The following is a 24,105-nucleotide window of genomic DNA, read 5'->3' on the forward strand; positions in this document are numbered from 1 at the left end:
ATTTATTGATTTTGAGAGAAAGAGAGAGAGCGTGTGAGGGGGCAGAGAGAGGGAGAGAATCCCAAGCAGGCTCCGTGCTGTCAACACACAGCCCTATGCAGGGCTCGAACCCATGAACCATGGGATCGTGACCCCAGCAGAAATCAAGAGTCGGGCACTCAACCAACTGAGCCACCCAGGTGCCCCAGCCTCACTTGTCTTTAAGACAACTACTTACTCTCTCAGGGCTTCATCTGCCCCATATGTAAAATAGGTATCATAAAATATCCACACCAGCACTGGAGACCTAGCTGAGCAGTCCTTGACCTCCTGCGAGGACTCCTGTCTGTATCTCACAGCCCTCTATCACGTTAGTGTGTCCCCCATCTAGAAAACCTGCCTTTTTAAGGGAAGTTAAAGGAGTTCATAGTTTCACATATTTGACTATAGGTAGCTCAAGGGCAAGGACCCTGTTTTATTCATCTTCATAGCCCTGGTATATCGTGGGGCACAATTAATGTCTGTTGGATACCTAAACTTTTTCCAAAATACTTATCCTGAAATGAAGCATAATGTTTCTTTTCTTTGCCTCCATAGTTCATTTCATCTACTGTCTATGACCCTTACGTTTAAATCGTGTTTGACTGGGATATCAAATCCACATGTAGTGCTATAGACATGATAGAGCCTACATATTTCTTTCCAGGCGACGTTGATGACTTTCCCAGCTGACACCTTGATTCTGAAATCTGAAAAGTCAGATAGATTGTTAGGCTCTTTGCAAAGCTCCTCCCAATGATACACTTCTCGACTGGTAAATATCCACCTGGTGAACTATCAATCACTTTTTAACCCATGTCTTCAAAGAGTATAACACATGTGTGTAATAGTTAATATGTAAAGTACAAAGCAGGAAATGCGAGAAGCTGTATGAATTCAGAAATGGAAAAGCAATTAGGCAGATAGCAAGCCCTGCTTTTTGCCCTAATAAAAATGGAGACATTAAAGATCAAGAAATGTGCTCACCCAGGCTCCCAAAGTCATTCCTAAAACAAGGCAATAAATGCTCACACCAGCTTATCCTTTTACTGTCCCTCCATCATTTTGGTCTTCAGATCTTCATCTTAATTCTAACTCTGTCCAACTTGCAGGATTTGTGCTTGATAGAAATAACAGGAGTGCAAAAGGGGCTGGGACCAATCCTTCGCGTTCCCTCCAAAGCTACACCCTTTGCTTCAAAGTGCAGGGCAGTCTTGCCCCTTTCGTTGTGCCCAGAACTTTCCATAAATCTCAGTTCTGGACTTTATTGCTATTCAGACAAGACAAGGTCGTACTCTTTTTAGAATTCATCCCTAGCTAGAGCCATCTTTCCACCTGTTGTCTGTGTTCTCTAAGTCTGGACTCATTGGACAGTAAGCTGTGCAATCACCTTGGTGACTGCGGATACCTGCCTTCCCTTCTTACTGAGATCATTTCTGCTTTTTCATCTCCACCCCGTGTCATTCACCCAGTATCCAGATTCTCTGGCTTAGAGATCACATCCTTCTTTCCCCTGACGTTTTGAAATCTGCTTTCCTCAAGCCGTGATATATTTCGACTATATCCAGCATTCTGTCATTATAGATAATAAGATAACAGGACCACATTCTCTCAAGAGTCCTACCACTTCCACATCTGTAAATAGCTACCAAAGGTCAGAATTAGATCCCAGGGTAATAGTTTGTTGCTGCTCTTATCGTTTTTGAGGAATGGAATTGTCAAAGATCAAATCAGGAATGTATCAGATGGTCTGCTTTATAAGCAAAAGGCAACTTCTAATAGAAATTGTCCATCTCGATCAAAGTTTTTCTTCTGGGGTAACTGGCATTAGGAAGGCGTCTTTTGTACTTCCTCGCTGGCTATGGGCTCTGTGGCACACTCCTACAGCAGTGTGACCTCTTATCCTCTCTCCTCCACCGACATCTGCCTCAAGATTCACAGGCTCCCATGCATGCACACCTTCTGCATTCAGAGAGGAACTCCTTCCCCCAGATTCTCACGCTCCCATTTTTCTATTAGATCTGTTTCCTTTGGACATGGTTTATTGCCATTTCAAGAATTATGGGTCATTCTACCAATTCATGGCATGTTCTATGATACCACATTCACTTTCTTGCTGTTAAATTCAAAATCACTTTTTTAAGCAACCATTTCACGCACATCAGCGTAAAGACCTTCCTGGAGATATAAATATTGTTCCTGTTCTACTTCAGTCTATTTTCCTTGAGAAGCAATGGCTATATATCCTACTATTTTTCTTCTTTTTGATGTCATATATGTTATGCTTTTATAGTTTTATTAGGGCATTTGATGCACTATTGCTCCTCGAAATTCAACTTAAACCTTCGGCATCAGGTCAGTGGCATTAACAACATCCATCTCCCACTCCAACCCATTGTTCTGGTATCTTAAGTGTCCTGATGACCCCCAGTCCTGGTCCTGTTTATTTTCCATGTCCTTATTTCTCAACCAAAGATCAGGACCTTTGGGAAACCAGTTGAAATTATGGAAGCACTACCTGTACTGCCTGAGAAGTACTCTTTTTTTTTTCTGTCCGGGACTTTAATATTATGAGAGGCCCATTCCAGACTTCTTCTGGATGCATCCTTCATTCCCACGCTCACGTCAAGAATGGGTAAGCAGTCAGCAAGTAGATGCTGATGAGCCTTGGAAAGCTTTGATCATGCCTTATAGGCATGCCACAGGAAAGCAGGCCATCTGGTATACAACAGCAAAGAAGACATGATAACTTTATAACTTGAAAGAAAAGATTCTTCAGCCACAGAGCTGTGATGCACACAGCTTAGCAAAGGCTTTAGTGACAATCATGGATGTGAGAACAATAGTAGCTTCTTAAAAAAAAAAAAAAAGAAAGAAAGAAAAGAAAACTAGAATTACTTAGGAATACCTTGACCTGCTTGAATTTGGTGTCATGGAAGTCCTGCTGTCCCAGCACAATCCTTGAGACAACTGGCAGACTCCAACAGCAATCTGTACAAAACAATAGCCTAAGGCCAAATGGCATTTCTTACGTCCCTCTATTATTTTCTTTTAGCTTACATTTTTTACCCAAATGAGAACAATAATAGCACCCTGTATCTTATCGGGTTGTTGTGATAATTACCCATGAAGCACTTAGAACAATGCTTGGTACAGAGCAAGAGGCCAATAAATTCTAGTTCCTATTATCGTTACTTTCATTATTATTCTCCCATTAGACATTTTCAATCATTTCCCCTGTTCCGTTTCCATTTCCCTGGTAGTTCTGAGGGTGGAATTGTACAGCTATTTCTTTCATACTGAGGTAGAAGTAGCAAAGGAAATACAGGGCAGAGAGGGAACTATTTGAACTCAGATTGCAGGTGGAAGTCCTTGTGATGGATATCATGTTTATCTTCCCAGAAATAAATTCGGAAGTGCATTTTCTCCTTCATTTTTCTTTCTAGGGACATTGCTGCCAGGAATTGCCTCTTGACGTGTCCAGGCCCTGGCCGAGTGGCCAAGATCGGAGACTTTGGAATGGCCCGAGACATCTACAGGTGAGCAAAGATTGCTGTCACCCATCCAAGCCCCATCCCCTCAAGAGGATGGGACGTCGCTGCTCGTGCTTGCGCTGGTACCCTGTCAACTGGCCACCTAACATTTCCTTGAGTCCCTGTCCAGGACTTACGAAATCTTAATTAGGGCCCATGCCTGGCGGTCTAATTCTAGGATCGCTGACTACAGTCACTGACACCACATTCTTTCTGGTTCCAACTCTCATTAATCCCAGGATGTTCTCAGACACAGAATAACCTGCATACTTGATATGGAAAACGTTCTCAATAAACTTTTACTTAACCCCTTTCCTCACTAGCAGGGAATTCCAAATGGACTTGGCTTCCATCACCCCAGGCAGGAGCACCCCAGAACTGACAACATAACGGGCAAGCTCACTGGTCTTCTCCACCCACTCTGGGAGCCACGGGAGGGTGCCTAGTTTAGCTTCATTTCTTTATCCCTGCCATATTCTCAAGGGTACATTAAAAAAAAATTAAATAATTTTTGTAATTAAACAAAAATCTTCAATTGTACTTTACCTTACTCTTCTCTTCCCAACTCCCAGGTTCACTTCTGTCTGATTATTTACAACCGTGACTTGCTCGGTGAGCTGAGAAAGTCACTCCTTCGCATGGTCACTAATGACGCCCTCCCTGACCCAGGGGAAGAGTGAGGAGAGATGGTCACTTAGAGTTTTCACTCTTTGAAGAGTAAGGGCCTCCCCACCCCGCCCCCGCAGGCCCCCGTAGAACTGATAATCATCAACATGGGTGGGAATGCTGATGCCACCCCCTTCCTGCAGGAGAGAAGTGCAGGGAGGACTGGGTGCTCCACCTTCTCTTCTCCCAGCTCTCAGAGTCTCAGCATTCCTCTGCCTCCTTTCTCAGAATGCCCGGAAAGCCCATGGTTTCAGATACCAGTGTCGCAGCATGACTTAGCGAGCCCATCGGTGATGGGCGCCTCCTCTCCATCCCCACTAGCCCTGACAGCTCCCTGGCCCCAGGCTTCACCACCCCAACTTGCCCACAGCCCCGCTGTTCCCATCAGCCCCGCTAGGAAACTTCCCGTGCCTTGCCCCTGCCCGTGTGGCACTGAGCTACATGCACACTTACATCCTCATATGCATTGTCTACACCGCAGTTGTCTATGTGTCTCTTTCTTCCACTAAACTGTACCCTTGGACGAGACGGACTATGACTTCTGTCTTCAGCACATGGCAGAGTAAATAGTACAGGAATCCCCCCTTATCTGCGGTTTCTCTTTCCCCAGTTTCAGTTACTTGCGGTCCCCTGTGTGGTCTGGAGGCAGATGACCCTCCTCCCGACACACCACCAGAAGGTTACTAATAGCCTAACTTTACGTCACAGTGCCTGTGTCACTCACCTCACTTCATCGTACCACGTAGGCCTTTTATCATCTCACATCATCACAAGAAGTAGGGTGAGTACAGTACAGTAAGATGTTTTGAGAGAGACAGAGAGACCCCATTCACCTAACTTTTATTATGGCATGTTGTTGTATTTATTCCATTTTGTTATTAGTTATTGTTGTTCATCTCTCACTGTGCCTGATTTATAAATTGAACTTTATCATAGGTACATATATATAAGAAAAAACGTGGTAGATATAAGGTTAGGTACTATCTGTGGTTTCAGGCATCCACTGGGGGTCTTTGAGTATGTCCCCCATGCTTAAGGGGAGACCACTGTACATGTTTATTGAAGTAATTAATCTAAGCAGCTAGAGGGGAGCTGCCTCCAAAGGTATGAGTTAATTGATCAGTCTTTGTCAGTGACGTCATTAACACAGCTCATGATAAAAACCAATCAACTAACTCACGCCTTTGAAGCCAGCTCCACCCCCAGCCCTGGGCTCTCCTGCCGAGGGTGCTGTGGGAGGCAGCTTCCCTCCAGCTGCCTTGACCCTCTGTTGAGCACCCATATTGAAACTAAATTCTGCATGAGCGTCAGGGAGGATCCAAAGTGAACACGACACAGGCCCTGCTCTCAGCTCCCCCAGGCTGGGTCTCCGATTACTGCAGACCATCAGGAAGCAGGCTGTACTTACAAGGCTGGAGTACTGTGATTCATTGTGAGTTATAATCCACAAAACCCATTGGGGAAATCTAACCATCTGCTACTGGATATTTTAGTCATTGCATAGATCTTCGCTTTCATGCCTCCAGCGAGCTGCCTCCTATTAAATGACACCAAAGTTCTTAACTTAATTTTAAACGATCTGTGTTCCCCTGCTCTCCTCCTGAACCGCAGGAAGGCCTCGTTAGTTTCAATCCTGTGATGGCTACAGCTTGTTGTTGCCTGGCCACTCAGGGACACCTCCAGAACCAAGTCTGGGTTTCCTCTTCCCCACAGAGCGAGCTACTACCGAAAGGGAGGCTGTGCGATGCTGCCGGTCAAATGGATGCCTCCAGAAGCCTTCATGGAAGGAATATTTACTTCTAAAACAGACACGTGGTGAGTCTTTCTGTTGCCCTCCTGTGGGTCTCACTGTGGGCCTTACTGGTAGCACTCTTGGGCCACAGGATCCCAAGCTCTCACGGGGAAGGGGGAGAGGAGACGAGTCAACACACCTCTACAACAGGGGCTGTCAAATGTTGGCATGTATCAGAATCGGCAGAAAGGCTGGTAGAGCACAGATTACTCTCCCTACCCTGAAATCTTATGGATCACTGAGAATTTGCATTCCTACCAAGTTTCCAGGTAATGCTGATGCCACTGGCTGGGGACTACACAGTGAGAGGCACATGTGATTTGTTTTTTCCACATACCTATGAAGTTGGGTTTCTTTCAGGAATGTGACATTGAGTTAACATTAGAAAAATTGATCAGTGAAATCCTCCCCATTAACAGAAGGATAAAAGAAAATAATTATCAGCACAAAAGTGCTGCAGGTTACAGTGGTGTTGAGACCCCTTGTGCAGTTAAAAATACGTTTGGAAAACACTGTACATTAGATCTCCAGAACTTTTTCATCCTGCATAACTGAAACTTTGTGCTCCTGACCACCATCTCCCATTTCCTCCTTCCTCCTACCTCTGGCAACCATCTACCCTCTGCATCTATGGTCCCACTTTTAAGTGAGATCATGCGGTATGTGTCTTTCTGCGTCAGGCTCATTTGACTTAACATCAGGTTCTACAGGTTTATCTATGATGTCACAAATGGCAGGATTTTCTTCTTTTTTAAGGCTGAATAATATTCCATTGTATATAAACATGCCACATTTTCCTTACCATTCATCTGTCAATGGATATTTAGGTTGTTTGCACATCTTGGCTATTATGAATAATGCTGCAGTGAATTTAAGAGTGCAGATATCTCTTTGATACACTGATTTTATTTCCATTGGCTATATACCCAGAAGTGGGACAGCTGGATCTTTCTTTTTGTTTCTTCTTTCTCTTAAACTTTATTTATTTATTTTGAGGGGGGTGGAGAGGGAGGTACAGAGAGAGGGAGAGAGAGAATTCCAAGCAGACTCTACACTGTCAGTGCACAGCCTGACATGGGGCTTGATCTCACAAACAGTGAGATCATGACCTGAGCCAAAATCAAGAGTCAGACACTTAACCGACTGAACTGGGATAGCTGGATATTAAGGTAGCTCTTTTTTTAATTTTTTAGGAATTCTCTGTACTTTTTTACACAAGGTTTATAAGAGCAACACATAATTTTAAATGGAGGATTAAACCTGTGCTCCCTGCCGAAATACACACACACACACACACACACACACACACACACACACCATTAAAGGGAGTCTTTTTAGTTGTATAAAAATCCCCAAGGATAAAAATGACAACAATGACAATATTTTGGAAACTGGGAAGTTTATGGACAAGTGGTACCTTACTTAGGACACCAGAAAGTTGATAACTAGGTCCAGAAGCAACCTGGTTCGCTCTGCCCAAGAGCCCAAGAAAGGCCCAGAAAGTAAAGGTGTCAGGCACCCCCGGAAGTAGAGGTGCAGCAGACAGGAAAATCAGTGACAGATATATTTAAAAAGTAACCAGAGTCGTGGCCCATTCCCTCACCGCCTATCTCTCCCCTGCCATAACACAAGACCGGCGGTTCCTTCTGTAAAGAGATTGAATTAAGTCTTTCTGTTCTTAGGGACATTGGACATCACTGAGGATGAATTCTCTACTATAAACAGGAATATATATATCCCTGTTTATAGGTATGTATGTATATATACGTATATATACTTAAGTCTACCTACTTAAGTTTATTAAGTCTACTTACTTAAAAATGTATCCCCCCTTGGTGTGCCTGGGTGGCTCAGCTGGTTAAGCATCTGACTCTTGATTTTGGCTCAGGTCATGATCCTGGGGTCATGGGATTAAGTCCCACGTTGGACTCTGCACTAAGCATGGAGCCTGCTTAAGATATTCCCTCTCTCTCTCTCTCTTTCTCTCTCTCTCTCTCTCTCTCTCTCTCTCCCCCCCCCCCCCCACTCTTCCTGACTTGTGCTCTTGCTACCTCTAAAATTAAAAAAAATAGGGGAGCGCCTGGGTGGCTTAGTTCGTTGAGCGTCCAACTTCGGCTCAGGTCATGATCTTGCAGTTCATGAGTTCGAGCCCCATGTTGGGCTCTGTGTTGACAGCTCAGAGCCTGGAGCCTGCTTCAGAGTCTGTGTCTCCCTCTCTCTCTGCCCCCTGCCCCCATTCATGCTCTGTCTCTCTCTCTCAAAAATAAATAAACGTTAAAAAAAATTAAAAATAAAATAAGATAAATGTATGCACCCTTCTTCCCCTCAGTGACAGGAACATGGCAGAAGGTAGGAGTTGACCAAAGGGTTCCTCATTGGAGGAGCTGACCAATGAAGAGAGAAATTCCAGATGCTCCAAGTGGCAATAGTCTAAACAATGGTGATCCAAAGGCCCTCATCCCAGAAACCTATAATTGATACCCATGTAAGGAAAAAAGAGCCTTTGCAGACGTGATTGATTGAGGATCTTGAGGTGGGACAGTCATCCTGGATTATGTGGGTGGACCCTAAATGCCATCACAAGGGTCCTCATAAGAGGCAAGCAGAGGGAGATGCCACACACAGAGAGGAGGAGGCAATGTGAGCACAGATAGAGGTGGAAGATATGTGACCACAAGTCAAAGAATTCTGACAGCCTCCAGAAGCCAGAAGAGGCAAGGAACAGATTCTCCCCTAGAGCCTCCGGAGGGGGTGTGGCTCTGCAGACACCATGATTTCAGTCCAGGATATGGCACTGATTTTGGACATCTGGCCCTCAGGGCTGTGAGAAAATAAACTTCTGTTGTTTTAAGCCACCAAGTTTGTGGCAGTTTGTGACAGCAGTGACAGGGACCGATACCCAGTGAAACATGCAAGCCAGCTGCTCCCCCACTGGGTAAGATCTACATAGAACTTCTCATCGGCTTTGTAATGTCCCCGTAATAAAATATGAACAGCCAGCCAAGAATCAAGAAATGCTTGAGAGAAGATTCTAATCTGAAGGAAACAAATATATAAAGAGGAATTTGGAGGCAGAAAAATGCAGAAATCTTAGGAAAACTTCTAAAAACTATAATATCCTCAGAAAGATGAATTGTTGCAGCCGTAATCTAAGGACAAAAGATTGTTTAAAACAAGGGTTTTAGAGAAAAAAAAGTTCTTAGAAATAGAAATATGAGAGAGCCCTCAAGGAGGTGGAGCATTAGTCTCCTGAAGCTTATGTGAGCAGCACACAGCCATGTTAGGTCAGGTGGTCAAGGTCAATATCTATAGTGATAGATCATGTTGGTATCATGTGCCCTTGATATGATGTGACAAAAACGGCATTTAACCTCTGTGGTCTTTCTCCCCACACCCAACAACTCTAGTCTAATCATAAGAAAGCAGACAAATCCCAAATGGACATTCTGCTAAAGCCCTGACCAATACTCCTCAAAACTGTCAAAGTCATCAAAAACAAGGAAAGCCTGAGAAGTTGCCAAAGTCAAGAGTAGCCTAAGGAAATATGACAAATACATAAAATGTGATATTCTAATGGTGACCTGGAACAGAAAAAGTAAATGCCAGCAAAGGCTAAGGAAATCTGAATAAACTATAGGTTCTAGTTAATAATGATGCCTTAATATTGGCTCATTAATTGTAACAAATATACCATACTAATGTAAGGTGCTAAAAGTGGGGGAAATTGAATGTGAAGAATGTGAGAACACTATTACCTTCATCCTTCATTTACAATCTAAAACTATTGTTAAGAAAACAGTTTATATTTTAATATGATAATAGGCATGTAAAAGTAACAGAAAGGTTGGAAGTCAGAGTTGAATAAATCTTCCAGAAAATAAAACAACTATGAACCAATGGGATATGTAGGAAAGAAAAGAAAAGAAAATTAAGAAGATTAGACCCATTAGATCCAATTATCTAACAAATGGGAGTCCCAGAAAGAATGAACAGAAGAAGCGAAGGGAATAAACGTATCAAAGAAACAATTCAAGAGGATTTTCCAGAACAGAAAGGCATACATTTCCAGAATGAAAGTGTCCACCAAGTGCCAAGCGTGGTGAGTAAAAAGAGCCACGCAAAAGCACGTCATCGTGAAATTTCAGACCAGTGGTGTTCAAGATTTTGCAAGCTTTCAAGGAGACAAATAATAATAGTAAAAAATGATCAGAGATTAAAATAGGGAATCCAAATGGTTTCGAGTTTCTCAACAGCAACACAGGAAACCAAGAGGACAATGGACAAACGTCCTCCAAATTGCGAAACACATCACAAGACGGGGAGTCACAATGATCAGAATCCCCTTCCTGACCCATGTTTTGATGATGTGAGCAGGAGCCTTTGTTGTTTTAAGTCACTGGGATCTGACTTACCCAAACCCAGTGGATCACAGTGGTCCTGGGATCAGCAGCCCCAGCATCACCTGAGACTTGTTAGAAATGCAGGTGCTTAGCCCTCACCTCGGGCCTAATGAAACAGGAGCTGTAGGGGTGGGGCCCAGCAATCTGTGTTTTAAGGAGGCCTCTGGGTGATTCCATGTGCACCAAAGTTAGAGCATCACCAACTACCGTAGCCAAATGCAGATAGTAAGTTCAGTAATTAGGTAACCGTTCTGAACACATGTCTATCCTGTGACCCAGCAATTCTATTTCCAAGTGTCTACTTTAGAGGTTGACAAAAATGGATTTGGGCAAGGATGTTCATTTGCAACACTGTTTATAATAGAGAAAAGGCAAAAACAACTTAAGTATCCCTCAAACGGGGGATGGGAAATAAATGGTGGTTTACCGATATCACAGAAAACTATTTAGCAATATGAAAGAACACACTAAACCTGCATGTATCAACATGGATAAATCTGTATGCAACCTTTATTGAAAGAAAGACAAGTTCCAGAAAGGGGTGGGATATCATTATGCATAATTTTACAATACAAAAGCCAAGTCTATAATACAGATTTGTTATTATGCTTTCACACATTGCAGAAACTCTGCAAACATAGATGGGAATGTTACATTCCAACTTCAGTGAGGGAAGGGGAAGGAGGGGAGGAGGGGAGGAGGAGAGGAGGGAGGTTGGGACTTAACTGTATTTTTTTTTCTTCAAAAAAAGAAAAGGAGACTGGACACAAATAAGACAAAAGTTTAACATCTAGGTACAAAATTATCTATTATATTACCTTTCCTTTTTAAAGCTTACATTATTTCCTAATTAACATGCTTAAAGACACAGATAAATTGCATAACCTCGGATATTGATGAGTGCCATGGAGACAAAAAAGCAGAGGATAAAGAGGGTGGGGTGGAGGGGCCTGAGGAGGGAGGCTGCTTAGTACAGATGGTGGGGAAAGCTCCATGGAGGAGGTGACCGCCCAATGCCTGAATGGCAGAAAGATGGAAAGATCTGAGAGGAAGGCTTTCCAGGCTGTGGGGAAAGTTAAATGTAAAAGGCCAGTGGCAGAAGCAAGATGAGCTTGTTTGAGGAATGAAAACAAGTCTTCATGGCTGGAGCTGGTGAGCCTGAGGGCCAGTGACAGTTGAGAAAGAAGGGCAGGCAGGGGCCGGACGTGGAGTGCCCTAGGAAGCAGGTTAGGGGACGTGGGTTCTATTCAGCGCACAATGGGATGCCCCTGAAAGGTTGGAAGCCAGAGCTTGACAGGATCTGTTAAAAAAAAAAAAAAAAAAAAAAAATCACTCTGGCTGCCAATGAAGTGATACCGGAATGGGGCAGGTGAAGATGGGAAACCCTGCCCATTTCTGGATAAGAGAACAGAGAGGCAGGCTTAGTGGTGGCAGGGCAGCCAGTAGCCGTGGTGGGATTCAAGCTGTGCCTTGAGGGTGGACAGGATTGCTGAAAGTCAGCTGTAGAGTGGGAGGTGTGGCAAGAGTGAGGTCGAGGGCACTTCCTGGGATGGCCGCCACTGGAGAGAACAGAGGAGATGGGTTGGGTGGGGAAAGAGCTTTTGGACAAGTCCAGTCTGAGATGCCTGTAAGACAGGCCAGCGGAGATGCTGAGTGGGCTTCTGGTCTGTGAGTCTCGAGCTCCCAGGAGAACTGCGGGAGACAGTGGGATCAGCTGGCTGGATACCTAAATACAGTACAGTAACCTTTTTGTTGTTGTTGAAGTACAGGTGACACATAATGTACAACGTAGTGATTGGACGAGTGTATACATTATGCTGTGCTCATCACAAATGTGGCTACCACCTGTCGCCACACAGCGCTGTTACAATCCCACTGACTGTATTCCCGACGCTCTGCCTTTCATCCCCTTAACTTACCCATTCCAAAAGCCAGACACACTTTTGGTTCCCATTTTTCCAAAAACTGTGCTCCAAGCTATGAATAAGGGAAAATAAAATGTAACTTTAAAAGACTGATGAGCACAGCACGATTCACGATTTTATAACCTTGTCACCAGATTATCTTCACTGATTCAAATTCTTAAAACAATTTAATCAGCAGTTACTTAAGCTGTTTCTTTAATTTCAGGCAGAGCAAGTTTAATACCAAGAGAAGGAAGAGTATCTTGTTTGTTTTTTTTTTTAAATACTTGTTTTTATTTGGCTTTGAATGTTTTGGGGCAAAGCCGTGGGCTCTATTGCTCCTACTTAGGACAGACTTATAGGTGATTAAAGAACCATTTGGCACACAAAACATAGAACCATTTGGCACATAAAATAAAAGATGACCAGTTAAAATTGTATTTCAGATGAACAGTGAATAATTTTTTAGTATAAGTATATCCCAGGCAGTATTTGGGATATACTTATATTTTAAAAGCATCTCTTGTTTGTCTGGAAGAAATATGGTTCCTGTATGGCTATTTGCTAAATATGACAACTCTCCTTACCTAAAATTATCAAAGTTCTATGACCAACACTGCCTCTTGCTCCTTTGAACTCCAAACCAAGAAAATAAATATCTATTTGCTGTCTAATATGCTGCTTCTCTCAAAGGATACTACAATCTATTTCTCTAGCTACCTAGACAGGCAGAAGAAAGATAGCTGGAATTCATTATGCCTTACTACCAGGTTTTTTTGCATGATTTTGCCTATTTTGTTTTGCCTTGGGGGAAGACAAACCACCAAACCGAGAAGAATATATACACCAGGCAATTTGTAGTTAGCAGAATTGAGAGATCTAATAACGTATTCCAGTCTGTCTCAGATTAACTGTATAATAACCTCTGCTTTAGAATTCTCACCTGAAAAATATGGACAATATCTTTGCCCAATGCTCCTCACGAGAATCTTTGAAATTTCACCAAGATGATGTACTTTTTTTTTCCTTAGGAGATGGAGAAGCTATAGTTCTCTACAATTTTTGATAGAATATTTATTAACATCTGAAAACTACACCCAGATGCAAAAACAAGGATAGACCCTTTTTTTTTCTTTTTGCCAAAAGCTAAGTAAGAAATTAAAGGCTAAAAAAAACATTTTAGTCAAAATATGAAAGATGATGCTTCTGAAACATGATAGCATCATTTTAAAGTTTATTTAAAACGGGGGCACCTGTTAAGCGTCCAACTCTTGGTTTTGGCTCAGGTCATGATCTCACAGTTCGTGAGTTTGAGCCCCACATCAGGCTCTGCACTGATAGCTCAGATCCTGCTTGGGATTCTCTCTCTCTCTTTCTTTCCCTGACTTGCGCTCATGCGCTTTCTCTCTCTCAAAATGAATGTAAACATTAAAAAAATAAAACTAGGGACGCCTGGGTGGCTCAGTCATTTGAGCGTCCGACTTCAGCTCAGGTCATGATCTCACATTCCGTGAGTTCAAGCCCCACATCGGGCTCTATGCTGACGACTCAGAGCCTGGAGCCTGTTTCGGATTCTGTGTCTCCCTCTCTCTCTGCCCCTCCCCCACTCATGCTCTGTCTCTGTCTCAAAAATAAACATTAAAAAATTTTTAATAAAACAAAAAAATAAAGGTCATTTAAAACAGATTAACAAATGAGAATTCAACTACATTTCTTAAGGAAAAAAGTGTCCTACCAGATATTGCAACATAAATACACAAAATGTAACACAGAATGGCATCATGCAAGGAGCAGGCAAATAGATGAAGTGAATAGAGAGCTCAGAAACAGACGTGTTTTTACTCACAAGTCAATAGTCAGGGGAAAATTATTCTATGAATAGTATTAGAGAATTGGTTGTTTGCAAATGATTCAATGTAGACCCTTACCTCACACCACACACCAAACTAAGTTCTCAAATCCAGCTGGAGAGGAAGAACAAATACAACTTAGAAGAAAACAGCAAATACTCATCTAGTCTTTGGTGAAGGGAGGATTGTACACTCTATAAAACAGATGGAGGAAATCACAAAATTTTAAAAAATAGATTTGACTACCTAAAAATAAAAATCTTTGGGATGCTAAAAAGTGGAATTAGAAAGCAACTGATAGAATTATTTCAATTTTGGGTAAAGGTTAGTATCTCTGATAAAGTAGGTCTACAAATAAAAAAGAAAATTAATAAATACCAAAACAATATGTAGACATAAATGGGCAAAAAATACAAACAATTCATGGGGGGGGGGGGGTGGAAGGAAGCGAATATACTTGAGAAAACAACCGTGTTCATTATCAAGTCAATAAATATAATCTAAAAGATTCTACCATTTTCTACCTTAAAATCAGCAATAATTCTCATTTTTGATAAGAATACTCAATGTTGGGGAGAATGTCTGATGCATTATTGCATAGTGCTGCTTGGTGATTGGGAATGACACATTTGGAAGAGTGGAAGTGGACAGTATGTGCCAAGAATTTTTTGGTGTTCATCTTCTTTTGATCTAGTCATTCTACTATAATTATCCTAGATTTTACTAGATTATCCTAATCCCAAATTTGAAGAATTTTTCCTAAGGAAATTGTTCTTTTAAAAAATGCACAAAGATGTTCATCACAGTCTTTGAAATACTGTAAAAAATTAAAAACAATATGGAAATGATTAGGCAAATTATGGCACAACTACTCCCGGGAATGTTTTGGGACCATTTCAAATGTTTCTATTGGCATAGAAAATGTTTATCCTGTAATGGAAACTGCAAAAACAGTCAAGGTTCAAAATTCCTTATTAAATATAACTGCAGTGATGTAAAAAAAAAAAAATCTAAGTACAGGAACTTGACTGGGACAAAAAAAGAACATGCTAACAATGGTTACCTTTTTATGGAGCATCGCATGTGGCTACTTTCTCATTCTTTTTGTTGTTGTTCTCCATATTAAGAATTCCCAATTTGGGAAAATGTGTAACAAAAGAGTCAAATTTTATATCTGTATGTGTATGTCTATCTATCTGCGTGTGTGTGTGCGTGTGTGTGCCCATATCATATCTTCTGTTCTGTACACAGGTCCTTTGGAGTGCTGCTGTGGGAAATATTTTCTCTTGGATACATGCCATACCCTAGCAAAAGCAACCAGGAAGTTCTGGAGTTCGTCACCAGCGGAGGGCGGATGGACCCACCTAAGAACTGTCCTGGGCCCGTGTATGACTCTTTTGGGAACATTTCTACAAGTTGCTAAGGATGATTTTCCTTTTAAAAATATATTGCAGCCACATATGCTTTTTTAAGATGAAGGGGCAGATGGCTGACCTCATTTAATATGCCCCAGGATAGGAGTGTGTCTGTGACTTCCGTGAGGAGGGTTAGTCTTCCAGCCCCTCGAAAGCAGTAATGTCATGACTTGAAAGGTTATCTACTGACTGGAGGCTGTGGACTCACCAGGTTCCCCCACACCTCTTAGGAATCTGTGTCCCAGACTCCACCCCGGCTGCCCTATGCCATCTGTTTCAAGTCACCTTTAAAGATTTCCAATCCCTGCATTTTCTGCTGTCTTGTCGGGCATCCCTCACCTCCTTCCCACAAGCAAGGCAGATGGGAAATATAATTAGAATATTCTTCCCCAGAGGTGACTTTAGTTCAGAAATGGAATGAGAGGAGCCATATTTCATGTAAACACCAGGACGTCTGTTAATGAGCTTTGGTGTTCTAATAGCCTTACACCTGGGTGCGATTCCTTGGCCCAGCGGCAGAGGGCGGCATGTGCCAGCCACATGGGACATAGATGAGTTTTCACTCTCCAAGACAGTGCCACCTCTGGTCCCCCTGGGAATGTGCTGGGGAAACTATTTTTCACCCTTGTTTCTCCCGGTTTTAATGAGTGTGCTTACTCTTCTTTTAGATACCGGATAATGACCCAGTGCTGGCAACATCAGCCTGAAGATAGGCCCAACTTTGCCATAATTTTGGAGAGGATTGAATACTGCACCCAGGTATAAACTCTTTTCCCTTTGACCAGCATTTATATGGAAAAGATGGCAAATACCAAAATGTGAAATGAAAGTTAAACCAGCCAGGAAATAGGGAGTTGCAATCACTAGAATGGTTGTTTATCTCTGCAGTAAAATGACGAGTGCCTCAGTTTGCCCGGTTTGGAAATAAATGCTAGTTACCGCCTCTTCCTTCACCAACACATGACACAGTTTCAGACACTCAATAATATTAGGGAATCGGACTCACAAGTGTTGACTAAAACCCTACTGGGTAACTAATGGTTTTGTAGACAAAACTGGAGCTTCAGAGACGTATGGGAAACACCTGCTCTCAAACCGTTTATGATGTGGCTAGAGAAATGCTAATGTGAAACCACTGCCAGTATATAATTGTTAAATCCTATGCCCAATGACCTATATCAGAGGGATTCAAGGGAGGAACAACGTGATTCGGAGAAATTGTAACATCATCAAAGGCGTTAGTACAGCATCTGTAATACGCAAATCGCTTTCCATGTATTCCATTGTATCCTCAGTCAGGTACACAAAATATCTCCACTTTCCAGATGAGTTGAGGCTTGGAGAGGTTTCTCCAAGCCACACAGCTTCCTAGCAGTACTGCTGGTCCTTCTTTCTTTCAAAAAGGACTCTAAATTCTCCCTCTTCTACCCCATTCTAGCAGAATATGCCTCCTACCTCAGGAGAGGAGAAGCTAAGAATTCATTTCCCCCCCTGCCTGGACATCTACACCCAGTCTCACCCCCTTCCCCACGTGTCAGTGGAGGTGGAGCCCCTCCACCTGCATCACCAGCTGCATGGTGCCCCCCTGTCCCCCCCCAGGAGTCCCTCCACCTGTACCACCAGCTGACCCTTCAGGGATGCTCCCTCCCTGTGGCAGTGTCACCTCTCCACACATCTTTCCCTCTGTCGGCTCTCATTCTGCCAGGATATCTGACTCTCGAGAGTATTTCAGAAGTCAGACAATGAGCCACGACCTCTCTAAATCACCTTAGTTGTGACAGGAGACACATACATGTTCAAGCCACATCCTTCATTGCCAGCACCAGAGTCTCACCCTTCCAGCATCTTCACTTCAAAAGTGAAGGCACTGGGGCAACTGGGTGGCTCACTCGGTTGGGCGACAAGACTTCAGCTCAGGTCATGATCTCACGGTTCGTGAGTCCAAGCCCCACATCGGGCTCTGCGTTGACAACTCAGAGCCTGGAGCCTGGAATCTGCTTCGGATTCTGTCTCTGTCTCTCTGTGCCCCTCCCCCACTCTCACTCTGTCTCTCTCTCAAAAATAACATAAAAACATAAAAAAAAAGTGAGGGCACTGGCATTTATCTAGATATCAAGTTATTTGGGGTTCTTTCAGAAAACTTGGTGTTCTGTGAATGGCATTTTAGGTTATTGTTATACTAATGGAATATACCCACTTAAATATGTGTGTGTGTGTGTGTCTACACACACACACACACACACACACACACACACACACACTTCGGAGTAATTTTTCTCCAAAGTATATAACATCCCTCTTAAAAGCAGGTAATTCTGTACAAGTATATTTTGAATGACTCCCCCCATAGAGATTAATAATTAACAGGGAAAGAACTAAAGAATAAGAGAACCAGGATGTAGTTATTTTTATTCTCACGCTCCTTGTTGACAAATCCTGGACCAATGTGCTCTTCTGCAAAACTGAAGCAATGGCTTTCCCAATTTGCATAAAATATTAAAGAATTAAATTCCCCCAAGTTTAAGCTTCCTTCCACAAATTTTCTTCCAATCTCTGGCAACTGCTTCTGCCTTTCTATATTACAATCCACTGCTATAAAAATGATCTAGCACAAAGTCGGGTTTGTAAGTGGTTTTCCTCACAGCACTGCAACATTTCGTGGGTTTCACAAAGAGGCTGAGCGTATCCAGGCCAGATAAAGAACCACTGTGTAATCTGCACACACAAAGATGTAACAGGGGAAAAGTTATCATCAAGTGTAGCCCAGCCAAATATGAAAATGGAAGGTAGCTAGGAAGAAAAGAGATCTTTTTTTTTTTAATGTTTTTATTTTTAAGGGAGAGAGACAGATAGTGAGTGGGGGAGGAGCAGAGAGGGAGACACAGAATCCAAAGCAGGCTCCAGGCTCTGAGCTGTCAGCACAGAGCCCGATGTGGGGCCCAAACTCATGGATAGCAAAATCATGACTTGAGCCGAAGTCGGATGCTTAACCGAGTGAGCCACCCAGGTGCCCCGAGAAGACAGAAATCTTTTTTTTTTAATGTTTATTTTTGAGAGACAGAGAAAGAGCATGAGAGGGGGAGGGGCAGAGAGAGAGGAAGACACAGAATCCGAAGCAGGCTCCAGGCTCTGAGCTGTCAGCACAGAGCCCAACATGGGGCCCGAACTCACAAACCACAAGACCATGACCCAAACCGAAGTGGGGTGCTTAACCGACTGAGCTATCCAGGTGCCCCAGCCTAGAAGAGATAAATCTTGTAAGCCAACACGGCGTTTGTGTCTCCTCTCCTCCCTTCCCCTCCCTCTTGTCCTGCGTGGATACACACGTGTGCATACACATGTGCACACACACACACACACACACACACACACACGAAGTCAAACACACAGACTTTTGTAGTTGAAGGATTTTATTGGGAATACACTGGAATAATTTTTTAAACTGATTTATATATTTTTTTAACCCTTGAATCTGCAAGATTTGCCCAAGGTGGTGGGCATAGCCTGCATAGCCTGTCCTGGTCACCTCCCCTGCCCCGGGCAGTTGGCTGCTTCCCAGCACCTGACACTTCTATACTAGGGTTTCCTCTGCGAGCTCTTCAAGGATGCGGATGATTCCCGTTCACTTCCTATTCCCCGGTGCCTATGAATTAATATATTCCCAATAAACGCTGAATGGTTTCTTCATCTGTAAAGTAAGTTTGGATGAGACCATCGCTAAGGGATCTTCCAGATCCAACAATTCTGTGATTCAGCATCTTAATCGGTTTGTTTCTCCCACCTGTAGGACCCAGACGTGATCAACACCGCTTTGCCCATAGAGTATGGCCCACTCGTGGAGGAGGAGGAAAAGGTGCCCATGAGGCCCCAAGACCCGGAGGGTATTCCTCCTCTCCTAGTCTCCCCTCCACAAGCTAAACGGGAGGAAGGGCAGGATCCAGCTGCCCCGCCCCCTCTGCCTTCCACTTCCTCCGGCAAAGCCTCCAAGAAACCCACGGCCGCGGAGCTCTCTGTTCGCGTCACCAGGGGGCCCGCCGTGGAAGGGGGACACGTTAATATGGCGTTCTCTCAGTCCAACCCGCCATCAGAGCTACACAAAGTCCAGGGATCCAGAAACAAACCCACCAGCCTATGGAACCCAACTTATGGCTCATGGTTTACAGAGAAACCCACCAAAAAGAACAATCCTCCGGCAAAGAAGGAGCACCATGAGAGAGGAAACCTGGGACGTGAGGGAAGCTGTACCGTCCCACCGAACGTTGCAACTGGCAGACTTCCGGGCGCCTCTCTGCTCCTAGAACCATCCTCGCTGACTGCCAACATGAAGGAAGTGCCTCTGTTCAGGCTACGTCACTTCCCGTGTGGAAACGTCAACTATGGCTACCAGCAACAGGGCTTACCTTTAGAGGCCACCACTGCCCCTGGAACCAGTCATTATGAGGACACCATTCTGAAAAACCAGCCTGGGCCCTGAGCCCACAGGCACTCATTTATCTTCCTTGAGAACCCTGAGCCCGTGGAGGAGGGACAGGAAATGGCTCCCCCACAACCAGAGACCAAACGTCGCTTTTCATTTTGTGCCAACTTGTTTTGAAGTGCCACAGAAACAGCTGTATTTTCAAAATGCTTTAGGAAAAGGTTTCGAGCATGGGTTCATCTCATTCTTTCAAAAGAAGAAAAATATCATAAAGACAAGCGAGAAACACAAGGCCCCGACTTGGGGGCGTTTGATGTATGCTGCCTCCTGCTTCTTTCAAACTGTGTGTGCTCTGCCTCAGTGCAGTCAGAATTCGCTGCTTATGTGTCTCATAGTCGGAGTCACGGGTGGCTCCTTACCTTGCTGATGTGGACCGGGACCACTTGAAGAGGGGGGAGGGAACAGAAATAAAGGAGGTGCTTGTAATGGGCTGGCACGGGGAAAGACATTCATTCTTTACCGGGCAAGGAAAAATCAGAGACAACTAACTGAAATGTCCCTTTAGATGATGTCCGGATGCTTTCGATTGCGCTGATTCAACGATGATTGTAAAAACATAAATAGTTACGGTACCATAAAGAAAATGTGAATACACTCGTGTGAATGAAAAGCAGATATTCAGCGTACTTTGAATATGATACAAAACACCGTACGTACAGATCCAGAGATTCAAACATCCTGCTAATATACCTCATGCCTTAAGAAAACCCTCCTACTAAAAAGGGGAAAACTGAGTGTGAGGATTCCTACTGGATTGAAAACTCAAGATTTGCATTATCACTTACTTAATTTAAAACTTTCCACTAATTAAAATAAACTCTGATCTTTTAAAAGCAAAAATCTTAAGCAGCAGTGATACATTGAAGCATAGAAACCCATCCCTTCACGGGCCTAGGTATCAATACATCCCCGGCCAAAACCTTCCAACAGTTTCCATCATGAAAGTTACCACGCTGACGTGTCCACCTGCAAGTGACAGGCGGGTCACTGGAGTAACAGGCCGTCAGTGGTCCTGAGGAGGGGTGCAGTGTCCTTCCTTCCAGTGTTCACCTACGTTCATCCCCCTGCATCATGTGATCCCAGTGGACGAGGGGACACACATCTGCTCAAACATACATAGCATCATTTGTCTAGCTACCAAATGCAGACCGAAACACAGAATTCTTCTTCTGGGGGGGCAGAGAGGAGAGGGGCTGCAGGGCAGTGGCGTGCAGAGACTGACACTGGCATGTTGTTGTGGGGGCTCTGAACTTGTTTTTCACACATTACGTTTATTTCCACGAAAACGAACTGGGGACCAGTTGAATTTGACACACACACACCTACGCAACAAGGCTTTACCAGTGAATTTTCACGTCGTTCTTTCTTTCTGCTGCTCCTCCGGCCCTTTGCTCAGCTTCTTTCCTGGTGGTAGCTGTGCCAAAGCATTGCTTCGGGAGGAGAGCATTTTCCATTCCTTGCTAGGCTCTGAGCATTCCCGAGCAAAAGGACTATATGTACATATCCGCCTTTTCCCCCACCGCCCCACTTTCGCCCACATCACAAGTATCACTTTGGATGTGGGAAAGCCATTCTGTTCTAGGCCAACTCTGGACAAGTGTCCATTCTTTCTATGGCAGATGCCTTGCCCTAGTCAGTGGTTCTGCACATCTGATACCCTCAACACCACTTTTTCTTTATCTTAACTGCCAAAAATAATCAGTACAGTTCTGGCTCATGCCAGGTACAAAAGTAAACAGTCCAATTATGTCAACATTAATCTAACTCATAAACCACCTAAAGGGGCCCAAGAGTGATACTTTGAGACGCAGTCTCCTAAAGGATAATGACAGGGGAGCTGACAAGAACTGAGAAGAACGATTTCATTTTAGATCTGTAACACCAGTAACCAGTTAAACAGGGAGCATGCTACATGGCTAAACAGCCAACTCTTTATTGTCATTAATGGTGGGGGGGAGGGGAGGGGGGCGGAAACTGTATCCCTGTCTCTTCTTAAAAACTATAAATCCATTACATTTTCAGGTTGTGCCTTACTACCACTGAGTTTGATTTGCTGATTCTAATTGTCTTCATTGGTATCAATTTTCATGTAAATGATAGTCAAGTCTTAAAGGCCTGTATACGTGGATAAGTAAATAAACACCTCCACACTGAGATATGACCTCAAGATGTTTCATTTAACTCACTGTAAGCCCTAGGTATCACCACAAAATTAATTCCAACTACTGACCTCTCAGTATTGCCCCGGCCAGAAGGCCACGGCCATTCATACAGATGCCAGAGATGCTCTTGTTTATTCACTATGATAGAAGAGTCCGACCTAGAGCACGAACAGACACAATGACAGTTTAGAGAAGCCATGTTGTTAAACCATAAGCTAGAATAACTTATTTATATTCCGTATCCGTAAGGAAGCTCACCACAAGTTCACAACCGTACCACTGGGAAACTGGCAATCTGTAAGAGAATGACCAGTTTAATATGTGGCACCTCAAAATCACAGCAAATCAAAAGAGCGGGAATAAACTTAATTTTTCTTAAAGAGTATGATCTACGTAGTAGTCAGGAGACTGGATTCTCTCCCACCAGTTAGGGTGCGAGTCCCAGCTCCCCTTGGGGTATCGGATCTGCCTGGACCTCAGCACCTCCGTGTGCAATGGGGAGAATGGTTTCCCTTCCTCGCTGCCCCTCATGGAGATTACGAAGTGTATACAAGCACAAGCACTTGCTCAGATGCCTCCTCAATTCCCAAGTGATCTGGGCTGGGTGTGGGGAGAACTTCCAAAGTCACAATGTGCCTCTATGTCCCTGCCCTTGTACCCACCCCTCTGGGCCTCCTGGTTCTCCTGTTTGTACAAGGTTTGGTTTCATCTGCCACTTGTTTAGTAACAGTAGCAAGAACCTGCTAGAACCCAGTCCTTTTCAGCTCAAAAGGATAAGAAGACTCTATCACACTTAAAACTTGGCTTAAATGTTAAAAATAAGCACCACAAAAAGGAAGATACTTCATCAGTTTGAGCAATTTTTTAAAAATTTTCTGGCTGCTTCATATAATACTTGGCAAGCTCTAGAGCTATAAGAGATTGTAACTGCAGATTAACTTAACTTTACTAAGAAATTCGAAGTGATCAGACTACTTTAATAGATTCTCTCCAATAACAGCAAGATTAACATTCACATGAGCTCTGTGGACCTAAAAACAAGATGCATATAAATTCAGACTACCCTTGATAACAGACTCCCCATGACAAGACTCATAAAACTGTATGAAGTGTGTTGTCAATCTGTCTTTAGCTAATGACTCTTTAAATGGGTCCCCAAAGAACATACAATTTGACTTTGCTAAGTTCATCGCAGCAGATGGTTGCCCATGTTGTGCGAACATGCAAAACAAAACCCAGCATTCCCGTAATCCTCCATAGGATGCCCTAAAATAAAAGAGAATTATTGAGAACAAACAGTAAGGCTTCTATTAAGATTCTGTTTTCCTTTGGTATCCTGAGTAGGTGTATTTCACTTTTAATGCGCTACCCAAGCACAAAGCTATTTTTAGCTCTAACTTAATTTTGAAACATTGGAAAAGTTCAGTGTAAGAACAGACCATTACCTACAATGGGGGTGGGGGGCAGGAAGGAACACGAACTATAACCACACAACCGAAGCAAGGACTTCCCCGCTCTTCAGTGTTCAGTAAACGTAAAACAAGTGTTACCCTTCAGGTAAAGATGCGCTACCGGGCTAACCTCGGAACGACCGCAAACACCAGAGTCTGTAGTGCTGGCCCAAAGTCCACTTCTCAGCTGCCTCTGTTGCCCACGCTCTAGCTATCCCCCTTACTCCATCTATCTACCAAGGCTACTGCCTCCTTGAAAGCAATTGCAATTATTTATCCTGCCATCACTCCAGTGCTCGCTCAGAGGCACGTCAGCTGGTATTAGTTGAAAGACAGTCATATTAAATGAACTCCCACTAAGCTTCAGCAACTAGTGTATGTTGCTAGAGTCTAGAATGTTTACGTTTTAATATCTGCCAATATAGGTGAATAGCAGA

General features: G+C 43.5%; 1 protein-coding gene across 3 annotated transcripts in view; it reads left to right on the forward strand.

Annotated features, from left to right (window-relative positions):
* The window catches only part of ALK (ALK receptor tyrosine kinase), a 668,845-nt gene extending 647,535 nt beyond the window's left edge, over positions 1-21,310 (forward strand). For all 3 annotated transcript variants that reach the window (XM_042933341.1, XM_042933342.1, XM_042933343.1), the window contains 5 exons: positions 3,465-3,557; positions 5,931-6,032; positions 15,415-15,549; positions 16,247-16,337; positions 19,366-21,310. In XM_042933341.1, the coding sequence (XP_042789275.1) occupies positions 3,465-3,557; positions 5,931-6,032; positions 15,415-15,549; positions 16,247-16,337; positions 19,366-20,052 (1,108 nt within the window). In that variant the 3' untranslated portion in view covers positions 20,053-21,310. The remainder of the gene's footprint in view (positions 1-3,464; positions 3,558-5,930; positions 6,033-15,414; positions 15,550-16,246; positions 16,338-19,365) is intronic.
* The last annotated feature ends 2,795 nt before the right edge of the window (positions 21,311-24,105 follow it).

The sequence above is a fragment of the Panthera leo genome, chromosome A3 (genome assembly GCF_018350215.1).
Source record: "Panthera leo isolate Ple1 chromosome A3, P.leo_Ple1_pat1.1, whole genome shotgun sequence".
In the NCBI taxonomy this organism is placed as follows: Eukaryota; Metazoa; Chordata; class Mammalia; order Carnivora; family Felidae; genus Panthera; species Panthera leo.